This window comes from Mangifera indica, chromosome 19 (assembly GCF_011075055.1).
Source record: "Mangifera indica cultivar Alphonso chromosome 19, CATAS_Mindica_2.1, whole genome shotgun sequence".
In the NCBI taxonomy this organism is placed as follows: domain Eukaryota; kingdom Viridiplantae; phylum Streptophyta; class Magnoliopsida; order Sapindales; family Anacardiaceae; genus Mangifera; species Mangifera indica.
In genome coordinates, this window is record NC_058155.1 from 8,100,718 (window position 1) to 8,121,148 (window position 20,431).

Genomic DNA, 20,431 nt, shown 5'->3' on the forward strand with positions numbered 1-20,431 from the left:
GTTGATTGTGATGGTGAATGTGTGGATGGCTCAAATTGCAATTGGTTGGATGTGAATTCGAATATGCTTAGATAATTTTACATGGTAAAAATATAAGTAAAAACATAAATTATTCATGTTTAAATATATTATTATGAATTTTTGAGTTCAAAACATGCCAAATAAATAGTTTATATGTTTTCCATATTAAATAAATATTTTTGTTATTTTATATGTTTTTAGTTTTTTATAAATTTTTAGTTTTTTATAAATTTTTAAAATACAAAAATATCTTTTATATTTTTAATTAATTATTGTAATACCATAATTATATGAAACAAAAAATTCAAATTTCTATCATCTAAATCTCTAATATGTATTTTACATTTTTAATAGTACTATGAAGGTATATCATAGATCTCTTATACATGTTTAATTATTTTAACTCAAACTTTAACAAATTATAATATTTTAATAATAATTTGATAAAAAACTTATAAAATAATAATTTAAAATTTGTTTAATAGTCGATTAGATGTTTTATATTTAATAAAAAAATTATGAGATGATATATTTTTTATGGTAATTGAATCTTAATTATATATTATATTATATTTGATTTAATAATTAATTATATATTTTATATTTAAATTATTATATTGATTAATAACTATTTGGTTGTATGATTTAGTTTAAAGACTTTTTTATTCTAATGTTTTTATAGTTGAAAAATTTTGTATTCAAAAGTTAATTTTATTTAAGAGATTTTCGAAGCTTTTTATATATATGTTTTATTATGGTTTTTTGGCGTGTTAGATAGGTTGCATAGTTTGTATAAGTAATTCTATTTTAGTTGTAAGATTTAAGAACCAAAAACATTTTAACAATTAATTTATGGTTGTTTAGGATTAAGATGGCTATTTATTCTTGGTACAGTTTTGCAGCGGTTTTAATGGACATCCATCAGGGACTGGTCCATTCATAAGTTAATACTTGTGGAAAAGAGTGTGACCATTGGAGAAAACAAAAGGATAACTTTTTGACTTCAAGCTCTAGTAAGTATCCATTACACTGATACATAATTATCGAAAGGTTTGAATCTCTTTTTTCATGGATAGATTGGTTACAAGCCAAGAAAATGATGGCAACGGATTCTTGCTATCTTCGTTTTTCTTATTGAATAAATTTGTACAAATTTATGATTTAAACTGGAGGTTTTTCAGACTCTAGTTTTCCATTGCCATAATCGTGGGGGGGATTAGCACCACTTCCTTTATACTTGTACCACCTTGCACACACTATGAAACAGCCCAAATTTAAAACCCCTAATGCTGCAACAAAGTAATAGAAGTAGTCCAATCTCCCCTTGTTAAGATCATCAGGCAACCAGTTCCCAGTTGCAGCCTTTTTTTTTTTTTATAATTAAACATTTCCTATATCTACTTCAATTTCCTTTCATTTGCTTCTATATTTTTTCAGTTATTATATTTGTTTCATTCATATTAAAATAAATCTGAAATCAAATGAGTTTAATCATTTTGATTATTTTCTGAGATGATGTTTAATATAAATTTGAAAATTTTATCATTTTCTAATGGAAAAATATGATAAATAATTGAGATGAATTCATTTATATATGCTCAATGGAAAAAATGACTCAATATAAACACGATAAGAGAAACCTTGTAAGAACAAACAAGAGTGAAGTCAAAACTCTCATTCTCATATACCATTACAAAAATGTTATAGTTTAAAAAATTCAGATAGAATAAGAGATTAAGAAAAAGTAGAAAGTGACATTATTCTATTTTGCTTTATTTACTATTTCATTTAGATTTCTTGAAATAGGACATCTTATAAATGATATATGAGAATAAAATATCTAATTTTACTACTACTTATTCCTATAATGTTTCTTTTATAAAGTTTATAATGAGACATTTTCTTCTCATTTGAGCCTATAAAAAAATAAATCCATTTCAATTATTTGACTTTTTTAAAATTTAAAATATAATGAAATTGATAAAGAATGTGATGTTGAAAATAACTAAAAAAATATCACAGATTGATATTTTAATACTTTAAAATTTTATGATTAATATTATATATTATATTTGATTTATGCTATTTTTCTATTATGTAACAACGGTATACATAATTTATATACACAGATGATATATTATTATATAATTAGATAATTTTGAATTAAAAATAAAATAACACCCAATCACATAATAATACATTATTTGTATATCTAACTTTTGTATAAAAAATGTATATATATAGTGTTATTCTTATCATAAATGAAGTTTTTTCAATAAAATTTTGAAGTTTCATTTAATTCGAATAAGAACGTAAGTAATAAAATTATATAATTAATTTTACATATTTTGAAAATAAAAAATTTTATTTTGTGAACTAGCTCCCCAAAAGCATTAAGATCGGCCTGTCAAAGGCTCTATACAATACGATCCAATTAGTGTTTGACATACCCTACTAAGATTGCACTATAGCAAGTCTAGGCATAATCTATTGACACCTCTAAAAACAACTATAATATTTTTTTTTTGTATGAAATCACAAATTAGTAAAAACCCTATAAATACAGAAATTTTATGTTACAAAAGCTACCCAGTAAAGGCACTAGCAACACATAAATCTAAATATCATTAATATGTGTAAATATCATATATATATATATATATCAATACATTTAATTTTAAAATTACAGTTTAATTTCAAAACAAGGAAGAATTGGGAGGATACCTCTTTCCTCCAAATTATGTATATAGAGAAAAGATAGAGAGGGAGAAAAATGCAAAAATCGCATAAAAAGAGGAGGAATTATTGTATTATGTTTTGTACAAAACAACAAACTAATGTGAACACTCTCAATGGACGTTTGGTTTGAATAATATTTTATTACCAAAATAGAAAGATTATCTTGAAGATAGATTACTTAAAAGATTACTGGGTATAAATGATTACTATGTTTGATAAAATTTGATAAGTATAAATAATTATTGTGTTTGGTTAAAGGTAATAAAAAATTACTAATAAATTATTTTACTTAAACGCCCTTGAATATAATTATTTTTAAATATTTTTTATATTATTTGTCATATTAATTTAAAAAAATTATTTTTGTCTCAAAAAATAAATAAATAATAATATAATTATAATAAAATCAAGATTATCTTGGTAATCTTTAAATACCTAAGGTGAAGGTGGTAATCTGATTACCACTTATATTATCTGTTACGTCATTATTGATAATAGAAGATTACTGTAATTTTTTATTACTGATAAACCAAACAAGAGAATAAAAGATAGATTACTAAGGTAATCTTTAAAAACTGAAACCAAACAACCCCTCATTGTAACCATTCCAACCATTGAACCAAACAAAGTAAAAAAATTTTGTCTCAATCTTTCTTCTTTAACTCTAGCTATTGACACACACAAACTTCTTTAAGAATTTTCAAACACCAATAATAGACTTATCTACTCTTTAATGATAAACTTCTCTAATCATTATTATTATAGTTTATTTTATATAATAATCTAAAAGATGTATATTGGTTGGTGACGAGAAATCGTATTAACGAGTATTACATATAATAAAACTATATATACAAATAATATGTTAAATTTTATATACAAATAATAATATGTTATCATGTGATTGATTGTTATTTAACTTTAATTTAAAACTATTTAATTATATGGTAATATATTATTGTTTGTACATAAAATTATGGATATAACACTACTTTTAATTTATATATGTAGTGATTTACTTAAAAACTTTTTCCCACTATTAAATACATAAAGCACATTCTCTCAGCCAAAACATGATCTCATTTAAAAATAAAAAAAAATAAAAAAATGCAACAATTTTGCATCAAACTGTAAGAATCCAGGAGAACAACTTAAACCAAAACATGAACCAAGATTTATCAGAATGCAAAAAGAAATTAACACCCAGAAATGAAGTAACAAGATTGAACCAAGAACAACTATTTTTTCTCTATTTTTCCCAGAAAAGAAATTGCAAAAATAATCATTCAGGGAGGGAGTACACTGCCTGTGAAAGTGAAGGGATTAAGATCAAAGGCCTAAGAAGTGAAAACAGAAACAGAAAAACTATATAGGAAGAAACAGAATTTGTTTTATTGCCTTGGCCACTATTGCCAATGCCAAAGTCGGGTTTTTAAGGGGTGGATTGGCTACATTAAATAGATAAAATTTTAATTTCAATAATCAATGCACAATCACTGTATCATCTAAATTACAACTTTAATTTTGAAATATTATAAGCTTCGAATATTTACCCTTTTATACTTGAAATCTATTCTTTTTAGATGAGGTTAATTGCATTTTGACAGATAAAGGTGTGGAAGTGTAAATATTAAACATAAATTTATTAAATTATTATTATTTTATTTTTAATAAAAATAAAAAAAATAGAATTAGCAAGAGTTACCTGGCAATGACAAGGGATGGAGTCGGTGGACAGCAAAATAGGGGGCTTTTTATAAGAAAAATACTATGATAAATATTGTTTTATTGATACATCGTGAACGTAGACTAGGTATTTTGAATATCAACTTGGCCTCATTCTTTAACTTTTTAATTTGTTCTATGCACAGATATCGCATTATTGAGAGCGTCAACGTGACTGAGCTTAGTGGGGATCACACGCTTTCTTTCTCGTTTGCAGTCAAACACTCTGAATATTTGTTGGGTCAATCTCTCTCACGCAGAAGATAAGTCATCACAGCCCTCTGGTTCTCCAATACAAGTCTCAGAAAGATAGCGATTCAGGTGCACTTGTTCTAAGCCTTCCATAATCACTTCCTCCTATTGTTTTCATTTTCAGTCTCTTAATTTTCTGCTGTTTCAATAAAATTAATTTTCTGGTATTTTATTAGCTTTGCTTTGATTTTTATTCCTCCTATTTCTATCAATTATCTGTTTGCTTGAAGCTAGATTTTTTATCATTCAGCCTTTTCTCTTTTATATTTGCTTAGCTAGAGTTACTTCTTTAAAACCCCCACCCAAAAAAATAAATAAATAAAAAGCCTTTTTGACCCTTATTTTAATTATCCAAAAATTACTCTCCTGCAGTTCTTTGCTGTCTGTGTTTTTCCTTTTTCTTCTCTGTTTCCTTAAAGCTTTCTCTCTTGTATATTCAGCTTTAAACCAAAAAAAAAAAAAAAAAAATACTTTGTTCATCTTATTGTTAAAAAAAAAAAAGAGTTCTCCTCATTATGTTTTGATCTTATTGTTTCTCATATTTCTAGTTTTAATTATCCAAGAATTATTCCTGAAGTTCTCTGGTCGCTAGATTTTGTTCATTGAGAGTTTGTCGGTGGCTTTACTTCTTCAAACCAAAAAGAAGGAAAAGATAAAAAGTAAATTGCAAGAAATACGCAATGGCCGAACTGGCTACTGCTGCTGCTTCCAAAGCTGCAGAGAGAGTCACAGAGACAGTGTGTGAATTCGGTTGTCGGCATATTAACCATGTGTTCAAGTACCAGAGCTGCATGAAGAAGCTGAAGAAGCAAGTTAGGGAGCTCGAAATTAGAAGAAAAGATGTGGAAGAAGATGTAAAAGTGGCTGAAACACAGGGTGAAGAGATTTATAATGAAGTTACTGAGTGGCTGAAGAGTGTGGAAGAGTTCATGGAACGGGTAGCAAAGCTCGTTGATGATGAAGATGAAGCAAAGAAGCGCTGTTTCAAAGGGTTGTGTCCTGATTTGATTAAACGTTACAGGCTCAGCAAAGAAGCAGAGGAGGTCGCGGAGGCGTGTGTCAAGGTCTTGGAAAAAGGAAAATTCAGTAGAATTTCACACCCACCCCTTCTACGGAGGACGGAATCCATGTTCGTCGGTAAGGAGTACGAACACTTTGACTCTAGAGAGTCAAATTTCCAGGATCTTATGGATGCATTGAAAGATTCTACTGTTAATATGATTGGCGTGCACGGGATGGGTGGTGTGGGTAAAACCACACTGGTCAAAAAAGTTGCTTGGAAAGCCAAGGAAGATAAGATATTTGATGAGGTGGTTCTTGCTGAGGTAACACAAACTCCAGATCTTAAACAAATTCAAGCCGAGATTGCTGGTCAATTGGGCATGGTATTTAAGGACCAGGAAAGTCTATGTGGAAGAGCTGATCAATTACGCCACAGGTTAAAGATTTCCAAGAGAATCCTTGTAATAGTAGATAATATCTGGGAGAAGCTTGACCTAAAGAAGCTTGGAATTCCTTTAAGCTATGATGATAAAGGTAGCATCACGCAACACAGGAAAGAAAGCAATGATGAGCAAGAGCGGTGCACAATATTGTTAACAGCTAGAACGTTAGCTGTCTTAAATCAAATGAAAACTCAAAAGAATATATCGGTTGAGCCTTTGGCTACTAATGATGCAAGGAGTTTGTTTGGGAAAAATGTTGGTGATTTATCAGAAAAACACAGTATAGCAGTGGAAATAGTAGAAAAATGTGCAGGGTTACCACTTGCGATTACAACAATTGCAAATGCTTTGAAAGGAAAAAGTGACTCTGTCTGGAAGGACGCCCTACGTCAGTTAAAAAGTTATAATCATAGATGCGTTCCAGAAATAGATAACACTTTATACTCAACTATTGAATCGAGTTACAAATTGTTGAACAGTGAAGAAGCCAAATCACTACTTCTACTTTGTGCTCTATATAATGGTGAACATGTCTCTCACTTCCGTTTAAGAGGTATGGGGTTGGGTTTGTTTGAAAATGTTTACTCAATTAATGATGGAAGCAATAGAATCAATTCGTTGATTGATTATCTCCGAGATTCATGTTTGTTGTTGAAAGGTGTCGATAAGGAGATAGTCCAAATGCATGATGTCATTCATACTGTTGTTGTATCAATTGCCAAAGAGAAATGTATGTTTGATATCAGAGATGTCAAGGGCATTAAAGAGGTGTTGATGGAGAGAATGTACAAAGACTCGATTGCAATTTCTCTGTCTTATACAGACATTCATGAGCTTTCTGAAAGGGTAAAGTTTCCAAAACTGAAGTTATTTAGTTATTATACTATAAGAGATCTTTGTTTACAAATCCCATACCACTTTTTCGAAGGAATGAAAGAACTCAAAGCACTAGAATTGAATGGAGTTTATTTATTACCTCCACCACCATCATTTGTTTCCCTAACAAACCTTAAAGGATTGCGTCTTTGGGACTGCTCTTTGGGGGATATAACAATTATGGGAGAGCTAAGGAAATTAGAGATTCTTGTATTTCTAAGTTGTGATTTTGAACAGTTGCCTGAAAGATTTAAACAACTGACGGGACTGAAGTTTTTACAATTGAGCGATTGTCCAAAGCTTAAAGTAATCCCACCAAATGTCATAGCCAGCTTGTCTCGATTAGAAGAGCTATATATATATAATAGCTTTGATCAATGGGAAGTTGAAGGACAAAATAATGCTTGTCTTGCAGAGTTGAAGCAATTGCCTCAATTGAACAGTTTATGGATAAATATCCCGAATGTGCAGATGATACAACAAGACTTTATTCCAGTGAACTTAGAAAAGTATAAAGTACAAATTGGAGATGAATGGGACTGGTGTTATGAATATGAAACCACGAGAACATTGAAACTGAAGTTCAATGGAAGCCTTCATATGAGGCATGGGATTGAAATTTTGATGGAGAAAGCAAAATCTCTCTATCTAGATCAGATGGATGGCGTCAAGGATATACTTTGGGAACTTGACAGAGAAGGTTTCCCAAAATTAAAGCATCTCTCTGTACAAAATAGTTCTGAAATTTTGTATGTTGTCAACTCGATGGAGTGCATTCATTCTGATGATGCCTTTCCAATCTTAGAATCAATGTTTCTTATTAATCTAAGTCATATGGAGAAGCTATGTTGCGGCTTAGATAATGAAAAATCTTTCAGCCAATTAAAAATAATAAAAGTAGCTGATTGTGACAATCTGAGGTATCTCTTCTCATCCTCCATGGCCAAAAACTTACTGCTGCTTGAAGAAATCGATGTAACTAATTGCAAGACACTAAAGGAGATTTTTGGTGAAGAAAGTGAAGACCATGCTGATGAAAACAAAAAGGTTTGTAAGATTGAGTTTAAACAATTGCACTCCGTAGTACTACAAGGCCTACCGCAGCTCATAAGATTTGGCTTGGAGGTCTGTATCTCTTCGCTTTTTTTTTCTTTTTTCAATTATTTTCTTTTAATATATAAGTTGTTTATGGAGGAATAATATTTGTGTCTACAGGTTGTGTTACCAAGATTGGAGAACTTGAAACTGTCCTCAATTAAGATTGAGAACATATGGGTTAATCTACTCCAACCATTGTCTTCCTACATTCAGTGCTTAAAAAGCTTAACAGTGGAAGAGTGTAACGGTTTGAAGTTTCTGTTTTCATCTTCTATGGTCAAAAGTTTTGTGCAACTCCAAAAGCTTGTGATATGCAACTGCAAGTCAATGGAAGCAGTGATATTTGAGTCAGGAGAATTAGAAGGAGCAGATAAGATAATTCAAATGAATTTTCCTAAACTATTCTACTTGAAGCTACAAGGGCTTCCAAAACTCACAAGATTTGGTATTGAAAATCTAGTTCAATTCCCTACCTTGAATGAACTTCACATTGAGAGTTGCTCTAGTTTAAAGACATTCTTCCCCAATTCTTCTAGTGTAGAAGTGAGCTTGGAGAACATTCTTACTACTAATATAGAGCCCCTGTTTGATGACAAGGTGAACTAATTTCTTATTGAAATTTTCGTGGCCTGTCATTGTCAAACTTTTAACATTCTTTATAGCTATTAGTGTGATCATTATATGCATTTAATTTCCAATAATTGTCTTAAAACTATAATTGTAATTATCATTATCACTATAATTATTATTAGATTCGTTGCTTTTTTTGTAGGCTGATTTGCCAGGCTTGGAGAAGCTGATACTCTTACACTTGGATAACTTGCAGTTGATCTGGCACAGTCAACTCCGAGGAGACTCCTTTTGCAAATTAAAAGAAGTGAGAGTTGAATTCTGTGAAAATTTGGTGACTATTGTTCCATCTAATAGTACTCAAGGACTTCTTACCTTTCAGAATCTAGAAAAATTGACTGTTACGAACTGTTGGAATTTAAAATGTCTGTTTCCAGTTTCCACAGCTACTAGTCTTTTGCAACTGAAAACACTAAAGCTAATCTCTTGTGGTTTGGAGATAATTATTGGAAAGCAGGAAGTAGATGGGACTCCAAAATTTTTGTTTCCTCAATTAACGAGGCTCCATCTTGACAATTTAACAGAGCTCAAACATTTCTACATGGGGTCCTATACAGCAGAGTGGCTAATGCTTTAGGAATTGCTTGTGTACAAATGTAAGAAGATAGAAGTATATGCCTTAGATGGAGGAAGCCAATCTGCCCTATTTTCATTTGAAAAGGTATGACCTCTTCGATTGACACTAAAAACTGCAGCATAGTCATTACGTTTAATCTGTTTAAGTTTTTTCTTTCTCTTTCAATCAGTCCGGTGGAAATTTGTCATGTCTCAATGAAAAAAAAAATTCGTTAATTAATAATGGAGTTGTAATTTGTCATATTTACAGTCAGATTACAAAATTATATTTATTAAAAAGCATATATATAATTAATTGTAAAAAGATAAATGGTTAAAAGTATCTTTTTGCCTTGTATTTTTAAATTTCATAGCTTTTCAAATTGTTAATTTCAACTGCTTATGATTTCATTTAAAGTAACTAATAAAACAGACTGCTGCTTGTTGGTCACTTGTATTTACTTGTTCATCCATTTTCAGGTTGTACCCAATTTGGAAGAATTGGGTTTAAATGCCAATAACGTAACATCCTCATGTCTCGACCATATTCCCTCTAGGAGGTTTGAGAAACTGAAATTTCTTGGACTAGAAAGCTTTGATGATTATTTGATTAGATTTCAGTTTGATCTCCTTAAAAAATTGCGAAATTTGAAAACACTCGGTCTATATGATTGTACATTCCAAGAACTACTCCCATATGAAGGATATTTAAGGAAACAAAGTTTACAGATGGAAACATTTCTCCAAAATCTTCAAACTCTGAGAATATGGAATTGTCATCATTTGAGACATTTGATGTCATCCTCACACGTTTGGTTCAAAAACATAAAACATTTGGAAGTCTATAGGTGTAATGGATTGACAAAAATATTAGCATGCTCAGCAGCGAGCACTCTTATCCAAATCACAACAATCAAAATCGAATATTGCGAGTTGGTAACAGAGGTTATAACATCTAAGTATAAGAAAGAAACAATAGAAAAGGAGATTGTTTTCAACCAATTGGAAACGTTGGAGCTTCATTGTTTGAAAAGTCTCACATGCTTTTGCTCGGCCAATTACGTTTTCCAATTCCCATGCTTAGAACAAGTCACTGTGAGTCAATGCCCCAATATGAAGACTTTTTCTCAAGGAGGATTAAGCACACCAAAATTAAAGAAGGTGCAACTAACAGAGACAATCAATGCAGAACCTTTTTGGAAAGATGACCTTAATTCCACTATTCAGCACATGTTTACAAATATGGTATTTATTCACAAATTCTTTTTACAGTTATTCAAAATTTCAGCAGCCTTAATATTTATTCATATCTTTAAGTTTAAAATATTTTTTTTCTTTTACACTTTGGTATCTTTTAGCGCGTGCTAACTCATTATTTTGTGTTTGGTAGCTTGGTTTCAGCAACATAGAGAATCTAAAACTCTCTGAATTCCCCGAATTTGAAGAAAAAATTTGGAAATCTAAAGTTTCGGATGGCTTATTCTGTAACTTAAAGTCACTGGTATTGGACGCATTTTTGGAATCATCAAGTGCAATTCCATCTCGTGTGTTAAGCGGCTTAAAAAATCTTGAAATACTTGAAGTAAGAAGTCGTGATTCATTGACACAGCTGTTTGATACAGAAAGTTCGCTAAATGTTGATGGACATGCTTCAAAGAGAAGCCATCAAGATGTTTTAAACTTGAAGAATTTGAAGTCTCTTAAAGTGCACGATTGTAATGGATTGAGATATATATTTACACCGTCCGTCATCCTAGGCCTTGTTCAACTCCAAGATATAGAAGTTAAAAATTGTGCTTTGATAGAAGAAATCATCAGGAAAGGAGAAAATGATGCAGAGACTGATAAAATATTTATCCCACAACTCAACTCCATTAGTCTTGAGTCATTGCCAAACTTGACGAGATTCTGTTCGGGAATTAATAGTTTGGCTTGTCCATCCTTGAAAAGTATTAGAGTAGCCAGATGTCCAGAGATTGAGACATTCGTTTTTGCTGATATGAAGCACAAATCAGACCATATTGCACCTCTGTTCTGTGAAAAGGTTTGATTAGTTGAAACTCTTTTTCTCAGAATAACTTTTTTTGCATTTTATTATCCATTGTAATTATTATATTATTATGGTTATCTACGCTAGTTAGAAATTTACTTGTTATGTATGCATAGTTGAAAGTGATATGTTTTTTATTTTAATTATGTTAATTTGTAGGTTGCTTTTCCAAGGTTGGAGGAGATGATACTCTTACACTTGGGTAAGGTGCAGTTGATATGGCACAACCAACTCCATGGAGATTCTTTTTGCAAATTAAAAGAAGTGAGAGTTGCATTCTGTGAAAATTTGGTGACTATTGTTCCATCTAATAGTACTCAAGGACTTCTTACCTTTCAGAATCTGGAAACATTAACTGTTGATAACTGTTGGAATATAAAAAGTCTGTTTCCAGTTTCCATAGCTACCAGCCTTTTGCAACTCAAAGAACTCACGCTACGCTATTGCAGTTTGGAGGAAATTGTTGCTAAGCAGGAAGTAGATGGGACTCCAAGATTTTTGTTTCCTCAATTAACGTGGCTTAAACTTTCCAATTTACCAGAGCTCAAACATTTCTACATGGGGTCCTATACAATAAAGTGGCCAAAGCTTAAGGAATTGCTTGTGTACGGTTGTAAGATGATAAAAGTATATGCTTTAGAGGGAGAGAGCCAACCTGCCCTATTTTGGTTTGAAAAGGTATGACTTCTCTTGTTGCCCCTAAAAACTGCAACATAGTCATTTAAGTTTAATTTGTTTAAGTTTTTTCTTTTCTCTTTAAATCAGTCGAGTGGAAATTTGTCATGTTTGATTGAAAAATAATTTATCTTTGTTAATTATTAATAGAGTGGCAATTTGTCATGTTTACAGTTAAATTGCAAATTATATTTATTTAAAACATATATATAATTAATTGAAAAAAGATAAATGGGTAGAATTGTCACCTTTCTTCTTTAAAAGTAGATAGGATTTTTTGCTTCGTATTTTTTCATTTCATGGCTTTTCAAATTGTTAATTTCATGCGCTTATGATTTCATTTAAAGTAACTAATGGAATAGACTGCTACTTATTGGCACTTATATTTACTTGTTCATCGATTTTCAGGTCATACCCAATTTGGAAATATTGGGTTTAAATGTTGATAACGAAACATTCTCATGTCTTGACTGTATTCCAGCTAAGAGCTTTGGGAAACTTAAATTTCTTGGACTGCAAAGCTTGGATGATTATTCAGTAGGATTTCAGTTTGGTCTCCTTCAAAAATTGCACAATTTGGAAGAACTCTATCTATGTGATTGTACATTCCAAGAACTACTCCCATATGAAGGATGTACAAGGAAACAAAATTCTCAAATGAAAATGTTTCTCCAAAATCTTAAAACTTTGATGGTAGACAAATGTCATCGTTTAACATATTTGATGTCATCCTCATACATTTGGTTCAAAAACATAAAGCATTTGGAAGTCGAACGTTGTAATGGATTGGCAAATATACTAGCATGCTCAGCAGCAAGAACTCTTGTCCAGATCACAACAATCAAAATCAGTGAATGTGAGTTGATAACAGAGGTTATAGCTACTGAGTCTGAGATAGAGACAATAGAAAAGGAGATTGTTTTCAACCAATTGAAAACATTGGAGCTTCATTGTTTGAAAAGCCTCACATGTTTTTGCCTTGCCAATTATGTTTTTCTATTCCCATGCTTAGAACAAGTGATTGTGAGTCAATGTCCCAATTTGAAGATTTTTTCTCATGGAGGTTTAAGCACACCAAAACTAAAGGAGGTACAACTAACAAAGATTATTGATACAGAATATATTTGGAAGGGTGACCTTAATTCCACTATCCAACACATGTATGGGATTTGTGTGTCTTAAACTTTTACTTGAAGGGCATAATCGCAATTCATTAAAGCGGGGTTGACATTTTATTTCCTAGTAGGGTTAAAAATAGTCGTTTGCTGGCTTAGATATTTTTCTATCCTTGATTATAAAAGAACCAGAGTTATTTGAGTCGATGGAATTTGATATGTTAAAGTGTGTTGTCTTAAACAATTTGAGGGTAAATGAGTCTTTTTGGCTTTAATGGTAGTCTTGTAATATTGTGAATAAGTCATAGGCATTCTTGGTTATGATATTTTAACCAAACATATAAAAGTAGAGTTTTATCCTAGTTATTTTGTTTTTTGCACATTTGATAAGATCTTCTCATTTGAGTTTAGTTGTCTCTCTAGGTGTTATTAGGGTTTTGTTTGATTTCTCAGTTTGTTGATTCTGGTTTTTCTGGTGAGAAATTTCTGGCTTATTTTTACTAGTTTCTTTTTTGTTAGGGTTAATGATTTATTAATCTTGTCAATTTGGATAAACTATTTTATAAGCTTTGTACTTGAACATTATTTTAATGGATTGACTAGAGGAATATCTTTGCCTTGGATGTAGGATTTCATTTATGAAATCTGAACCAAGTAAATACTATTGCATTTTGATTTTTGTTATTATATTGTTAATGTTGTTCGATTCGATAAATCTTGCGCTAAAATTTCAACAAGATAGAATTCTACGAATTGTTTACCTATTTTTTTCTAGTAGGATTTCTTGTATTGTGAGAAAACTTTATGTTTTCTTATTCTATAAATTGTAATATTTTGTTTTTCTAGTAGATTCAATTAAAAGATCTCTCATGTCTTGGATGCAAGACTTCGTTTAAAAAATTTGAACTGAGTAAATATCCTTTGTTCAATATTTCTTTATGATTTAAATAATTTTTTGCATGTTGTAATTACTAGAATATGAATTTATTGATCTTTAAAGAAACCAACAAATGGTACCATAACCATTTCGGGTATTTTCTTTTTCCGGTATTATGTCATTTCTTGTTTTTTTTTATTATCTTAGTTTCTTTGCTTTTGGATAAGAATATATATATTATTATGATTGAAACAATAGGTCAAACAAGGATTAATATCGAAAGATTTGATGGAAAATGTAACTTTAATATATGAAGTAAAATTTATGCTAACTTAGTTCATCAAGAATAAGTTAGGGCTCTGGGTGGTGAAGAGACACTTTTAGATGACATGTTTTCTTTTAAGAGGATTGAGGGACTTAAATTGTCTACTTATTGTTTTCGCACGTATGCGATTTTTTATGTTAATTATTAAATTAATTTAAAATAAAATGTGACAAGTAATCTGACATAAATATATCTACAAAGATACAAAAATAAACTTAAGTATAAAAATTTAATAAAAAATAAATAAACTCAGACACTCATATTGGCGGAGAATTTTATAGATACCTGAATATGTAGACACATGCAAGAGGAATTGAAGCTCAAGCAAGAAGAAATGGAGAGCTCGCCTGTGATCTTATGATACCCCCACCGCCTCCCTACGCCAACTTTCTGATCAAAGTAAGTAGGATTTTTTTTTTAATTTTAGGGTGAGGTTGGTTTGAAAAATCTTTTATCATGAAAAGTAGTCCATGAAGACTTTTCCCCACCCAAGGTTTGGGTATTAACAAAGGTTTGTCTGTTAAATTTTAAAAATTTAAATACATATATATAAATACAAATGTAAAATAAGCCATTTATAAAATAATAAAAATCTAATTTTTAATGTAAATTATTATAAAATAATAAAATTTAAAATTTTTATTTCTGAATCAAAATCAAATCTCCCACCAACTTTCTTACCAAATTCAAAGGCCAAATTAAAATCAATTCCCCTGCATCAAATCACATTTCCCATCATCTCCGTTTGTTTTGCAAGAAAATAATAAATTTCGCATACACCTTTTCTTTCGTTGAACGAAAACACTATTCCAGAATGAGTGAAAGCCAGAGCCAGCAGCACAAGCGCGAATGTAACTTCGACTTCAATGGAAAAAGTTGAAAAATCAGGATTGTTTATTGAAATAGAAGTTGATGCAGTCGAAGATAAAGGGTCGAGTCACACTATGGAGGAAGCTTCATAGCAGATGCCTACACCGATTCTCCTGACAGTTTGAGATAAGTACATATATAATGTTTTAATTTGTAGGCGTGTGCATTTTGCAATATACGATGGACACGGAGTTCGTTTAGCTGCAGATTATGCACAGAAGCTTTTACATGCTACTGTTATGTTCTTGTTAGCTTATTTCACCTGTTGTTCTGCTCACTTGATTTGAAAAATCACTCGGGATAATGAATTTAAGAAAATAACATAATGCTGAGTTCCTTTGCATGATTTGGGCATTACATTATTAAGGTTAAATCAGTAATTTAAATTCAATTACTAAATTAAATAGTTGAAATTGATACTTTTAACTAAATTAATTAATGAGGGTATTTTAGTCATTACACTAAGAAAGGGTAAATCAGTCATTTAAACCCTAAACTAACATAACACATTAATAATAATAACTCACGAGTAGATATTTGAATTTTTTAAATTTATCGAGTAGAATTTTGTTAGTACATAAAAAATAAAAGATAATTACAAAAGATAGATTATTTAAAACATTATTAGGTATAAATTATTATTAATTTGATAAAAATATATAAAAATAATTATTATATTTTGTTTGAATACTAAATTATTATTTTATTTAAATATTATTGAATATAATTATTCTAAAATACTTTTCATGTTTTTTATTATATTAAGTCCATGGTAATTTTTTAATACCAAATGGAGGTGATAATTAGATTATTTATTAACCATCACATCATTTTTATTATTTGATAAATAAAAAAAGTGATGTTAATAATAAAAAAATATAATATCAAAATAATTTTTAAGTGCTTAAACCAAAAGTTCCTAAGAAATTAGTAAAAAGGAGTTTAACAAAATACCCGTAAAAGAAGTGGAAATCTAAGAAATTGTAAAGGTAAGTGTGTGGCATAATTAAAAAAGATAACATATATTACAAGGTAGGGATTTTAGATTTGAGAAAAAAAATGTTCTATTTTTCTTTTTCGATACAAAGAAACATGTTTTCGAAACAAAAATGCCTTTCAAAATTTTATAAATTTTTTTAAACATTCCCAACACATTTTGTATAAATGTTGGAGTGTTTTTGTTATGGAATCTTTCAAAAACTTGGAAACCATCCCCTATCAATGTTTTCATGCTTCTTAGTTGACAACAATCTTAAGTACTTAAAATTTCTATTTTGGTGTTAGGGTAAAAGACCTTGTGAATGAGGAGTATTAATTAAAGGTGTTTCAACGGCCTTTAGATTGTTTGTTAAAAAAATTAGAGTTAAAATCTATCTTACGATAATCGGTTTCAAGTAAAAACCAAAACTAAAATTTGAGTACTAAAACATTTTTATTCCTTTATAACATATTGCTCACCCAAAGTTTTTATTCTATTTCATTTTGTAAAAATATGTAACAGTTATTCAGATTATTTTTATTTTCTAGTACAATTAAAACAACCAAAAATCTTGTAAATTACTAATTTATTAAAAGCATAAAATATAGAAAGAATTTATTAATATTTTTAAAATCAGATCGGATATCAATGGATAGAGGGGACTATCTCGTCTAACCTATTATTAATCGTTGAATTTTTATATAATTTATTATTAAATATATAATTTAACTTATTTAATATTAAAATAAGTTTAATTGGATGGGGTGTGTGTATGTGTGTATATATATATATTCAAATATGATAAATAAACTATTGATGCAAGTTTTCATAAACAATTTTTAATATTGACTTAATTAAATTTGGTTTTTTATATACTCCAATCAATTTCATTAGTGATTAATGGTTTAACTAGTCAGTTCAATTGATCTGATCTGATTTTTAAAACTATAAAATTTATATATTATAATTATCTATTATAATACAATATTTCATTTTTATGATAAAAAATAATAATAAACACATTTTCGGTGTCATTATTTTCAAATATTGTTTTTAGAAAACGGTAAACATTAAACATAAATTTTATCTTTGAACCTTTTTTGCTGCAAGAAAAGAATAAACAAAGATTATCTTTTCAGTTATGCTTTTCTTAAGCAACATAATTTTTCCTTGCATCATAATAAACAAATACTCGTAACTCAGGATTAGTTAGAGTCGTTTAAGCAAAAAGTGTCCCTCATAAAATGCCGAGGTTTGAGTAGTAAATATTCACTCATGTAAAAAAAATAAAACCGGAAACTCACGTATTCGGGTAGGATCCATCATAATACACGGGTGGGTACGACTTTACGGGTGACTAACAGACCACAGGTCAAAATCGGAAAAAATAAATCCATCTTCCAACGCTCGTCTTCTCTCACCTTAACTCTCATTCCATCCCAACTAAATCGAATGAAAGCTACAATTAATTATCCGGTGTTTTTTTTCTTAATTTTGGTTAGATTGGAGAGGTTTTTCAATGGCAAGAACGAGCTATAATCAAAGTCTTAACAACAAGGTTGGTGTCTTCTTTTTAGCCACTCTGCTTCTGTGGATGGTCTCCGTTTTGTTCGAATAGTGTTCAACAAGCGCAGAGAGCTGATGTGGATCGTCTATGGTGCTTGCTTCTTCCAATTGTCCAACTGTGTCGTTCGATTTGCGGTCTCTCGGGACTCTCTCTTTGTTTATACCGCCGTCTCTCTTCTTCACTCAACTGTCACTTCCGTTTCAGGTTGCAATATTTCTTTTGCTTTTCAATATGGTATATAAATATTTTCATTACTGAGATGGTAGTGTTGATAATAAATTATTTTAGCTCAAGTTAAAAAGATGTGGCTATTATTGTTTATTTAAGTGGTCATTGTGGAAATAAAGTTATCTTTGTGGCTGAGGAAATGTGAATTTTTGTTAATTCTTGGCTTTGTTGTTGGTGATAAAGTTCTTGTACTTGATATTCTTGTTGTTATCATTGACATGAAGTTGAGAATTGAATTATTTGAAGTTATACTAGGGAAGATTTAGTTGATGAGTGTGAGTTTTTTTAACCTTTGTGTTTGAAATTGTACTTGAGAAGAACTTGACGATCGGCTGATGGTGTTGATCTAATCTAGCAAGAAAATGTTTTTATTATATATAAATCGGTTACTGGTGTTTGATGTGCGATGCAAGCACATGATACTGGAATGAAAATTTGCCAATTTGAGGACAAAAGCATGGCATTAAAAGGAAAGGAAAAATCTTTCAATAACCTTGGGTAGCTTAATGACAATTATTAAGGTTGTTAAAGTGATTTGTCCTATTATTAATTTCTTTGAAGGCAGGCTCAAATCAGTTTTTTCTGATTATTTTCTCATTTTTCTGTTAAGTTGTTCATCTCAACTCTTGTTGCCTGTTGTTAATCATAAAGTGCTTCCATTTCCTCTGCAGTGGTATTGATTTCAGTTAATCAGTGGATAAGAAATGGTTCAAAAACAATGTTTGAGCACTCACAGTTGGTTGGTGGTACTTGGCCGTGGGCATACCCAGCTTTATGCTTCTCATGTGGTTACTTTGCATATGATCAGTGGGATATGCTGCACCACCGGTTATACAGTGGATTGATTCCTTCCATCCTTGTGCATCATCTGTTGCTATTGGTTTGCTTCACTTTTGCTTTATACCGAAATATTACTATCAACTACCTTATTCTTACTCTCATTTGTGAGGTGCGTTTCAGTGTCTTCCTGAAGTTGTTTCCATCTGCAGTTTTATCTTTCTGCTTGTTTAAATCCTACTTTTTGTTCTTGCATTAGCTGCCAGTTATGTACTACACTGATGATGAACTCATTATGTCTATACAGCTACATTCCATATTTTTACATATGAGGAAAGTAAGACGGATGGCTGGGATTCGTGATGCCAAGAGTAGAATTGTTAGGGTGGAGTGGATTCTCAATTGGACCATGTTTGTTCTTGCGAGGTTTGCATCTCATGTTCTGATCACTGTCAAGCTGATTAAGCTTCCAAGTTTGAAAAGGGCATTGAGTTGCCACTTGCTTTGTTTGGGATGTTTGGCATGAACTTGCTTAATTTTTTCCTTGCCATTGATCTCTTCAAGGCTTTCAGGAAGGAGAAAACACCAGCACAGATGAATAATCATCATACTGATTGACTGATACAATGAAGGCCCCAAAAAACAGTAAGTAACTGTATCATAGATATTCCATTTTTTTCATTGTTTTTTGTACAGGAAGAACAATTCAGCTTATGGTGAAAGGAATAGTGCTCTGTATAATAACAGGAAGTCATTACCGATGAATACATTGATTTATTTCAGAAAATTTAGTTTATACAGATGGCGAAAAATATATTGTAAAACCTGTCTTGGCAACAAAATTGTGTTACTTAAGCTCACACCTCTTGTTGCTAGCTTTTGACCTTCATTACATACCAAATTATCTTTTATATTTTAGCAGGCAGTTGCTATCTAAGATGAATGAAGGATGCAACGGCCCTCTACTTAGTAAATTGAAAATGTAATGAGTGCTGTCTATCCTGTAATGATAGCCAATTCTAACGATCAGGGTGGATTCATTGTTTAATCCATACTAATAGAAATGGCCTGCAAGGAGTTGTTTGAGAGTGACAATAGAGGAGTTTAAATTATACGCATAAGGAGATATAAATTTAAATCTCTTATAGGGTATTTTAAAATTAAAATTTTCATTTATTTAAAACAGTGATTGGAAAACTAATTATTATATCTGAGGTTTGATTTGTTTAATGTGAGTAAGGACTATCTAATTCGGATAGGTTTTTCATTAAAATATATATATATATATATATATATATATATATATATATATATATATATATATATATGGCCAAAAAAGTTTTTTGGATAGGTTTTGTTAATACATCAAAAATAAAATATTATCAAGAAAATAAATTATTTAAAATATTATCGAATATAAGTTATTACTCTATTTGATAAAAATATATATAAAAAATTATTGTGTTTTGTTTGACTTAATAAAATAATACTAAATTATTTTTTTACTTAATGTCTTTGATTATAATTATTTTAAAATATTCTTCATTTTTATTTTTATATTAAGTGAAAATTAAAATATTTTTGTTCTAAAAATTAATAAATTCAGATAAAATTATAATAAAATAAA

General features: G+C 30.1%; 2 protein-coding genes and 1 pseudogene across 2 annotated transcripts in view; all 3 read left to right on the top strand.

The window, feature by feature from the left end:
- LOC123203298 overlaps window positions 1-20,431 on the top strand; it is a 64,170-nt gene that overhangs the window by 22,498 nt on the left and 21,241 nt on the right. The gene's annotated exons all lie outside the window — the stretch shown is intronic.
- Window positions 4,616-10,073, top strand: LOC123203300 (probable disease resistance protein At4g27220). The gene is made up of 4 exons (XM_044619624.1): window positions 4,616-8,183; window positions 8,274-8,753; window positions 8,929-9,447; window positions 9,822-10,073. Exons 1-3 carry the CDS (start codon window positions 5,418-5,420, stop codon window positions 9,361-9,363), a joined length of 3,681 nt encoding a protein of 1,226 aa, XP_044475559.1. The 5' UTR covers window positions 4,616-5,417; the 3' UTR covers window positions 9,364-9,447; window positions 9,822-10,073.
- Window positions 17,631-19,830, top strand: LOC123203306 (annotated as a pseudogene).

Bases quoted from the DNA above. Each gene is read 5' to 3' on its own strand.
- LOC123203300 (XM_044619624.1), top strand. From the start codon at position 5,418: ATGGCCGAACTGGCTACTGCTGCTGCTTCCAAAGCTGCAGAGAGAGTC. The intron at 8,184-8,273 runs GTCTGTATCTCT...TTGTGTCTACAG, and splicing joins TCATAAGATTTGGCTTGGAG to GTTGTGTTACCAAGATTGGA. The intron at 8,754-8,928 runs GTGAACTAATTT...CTTTTTTTGTAG, and splicing joins AGCCCCTGTTTGATGACAAG to GCTGATTTGCCAGGCTTGGA.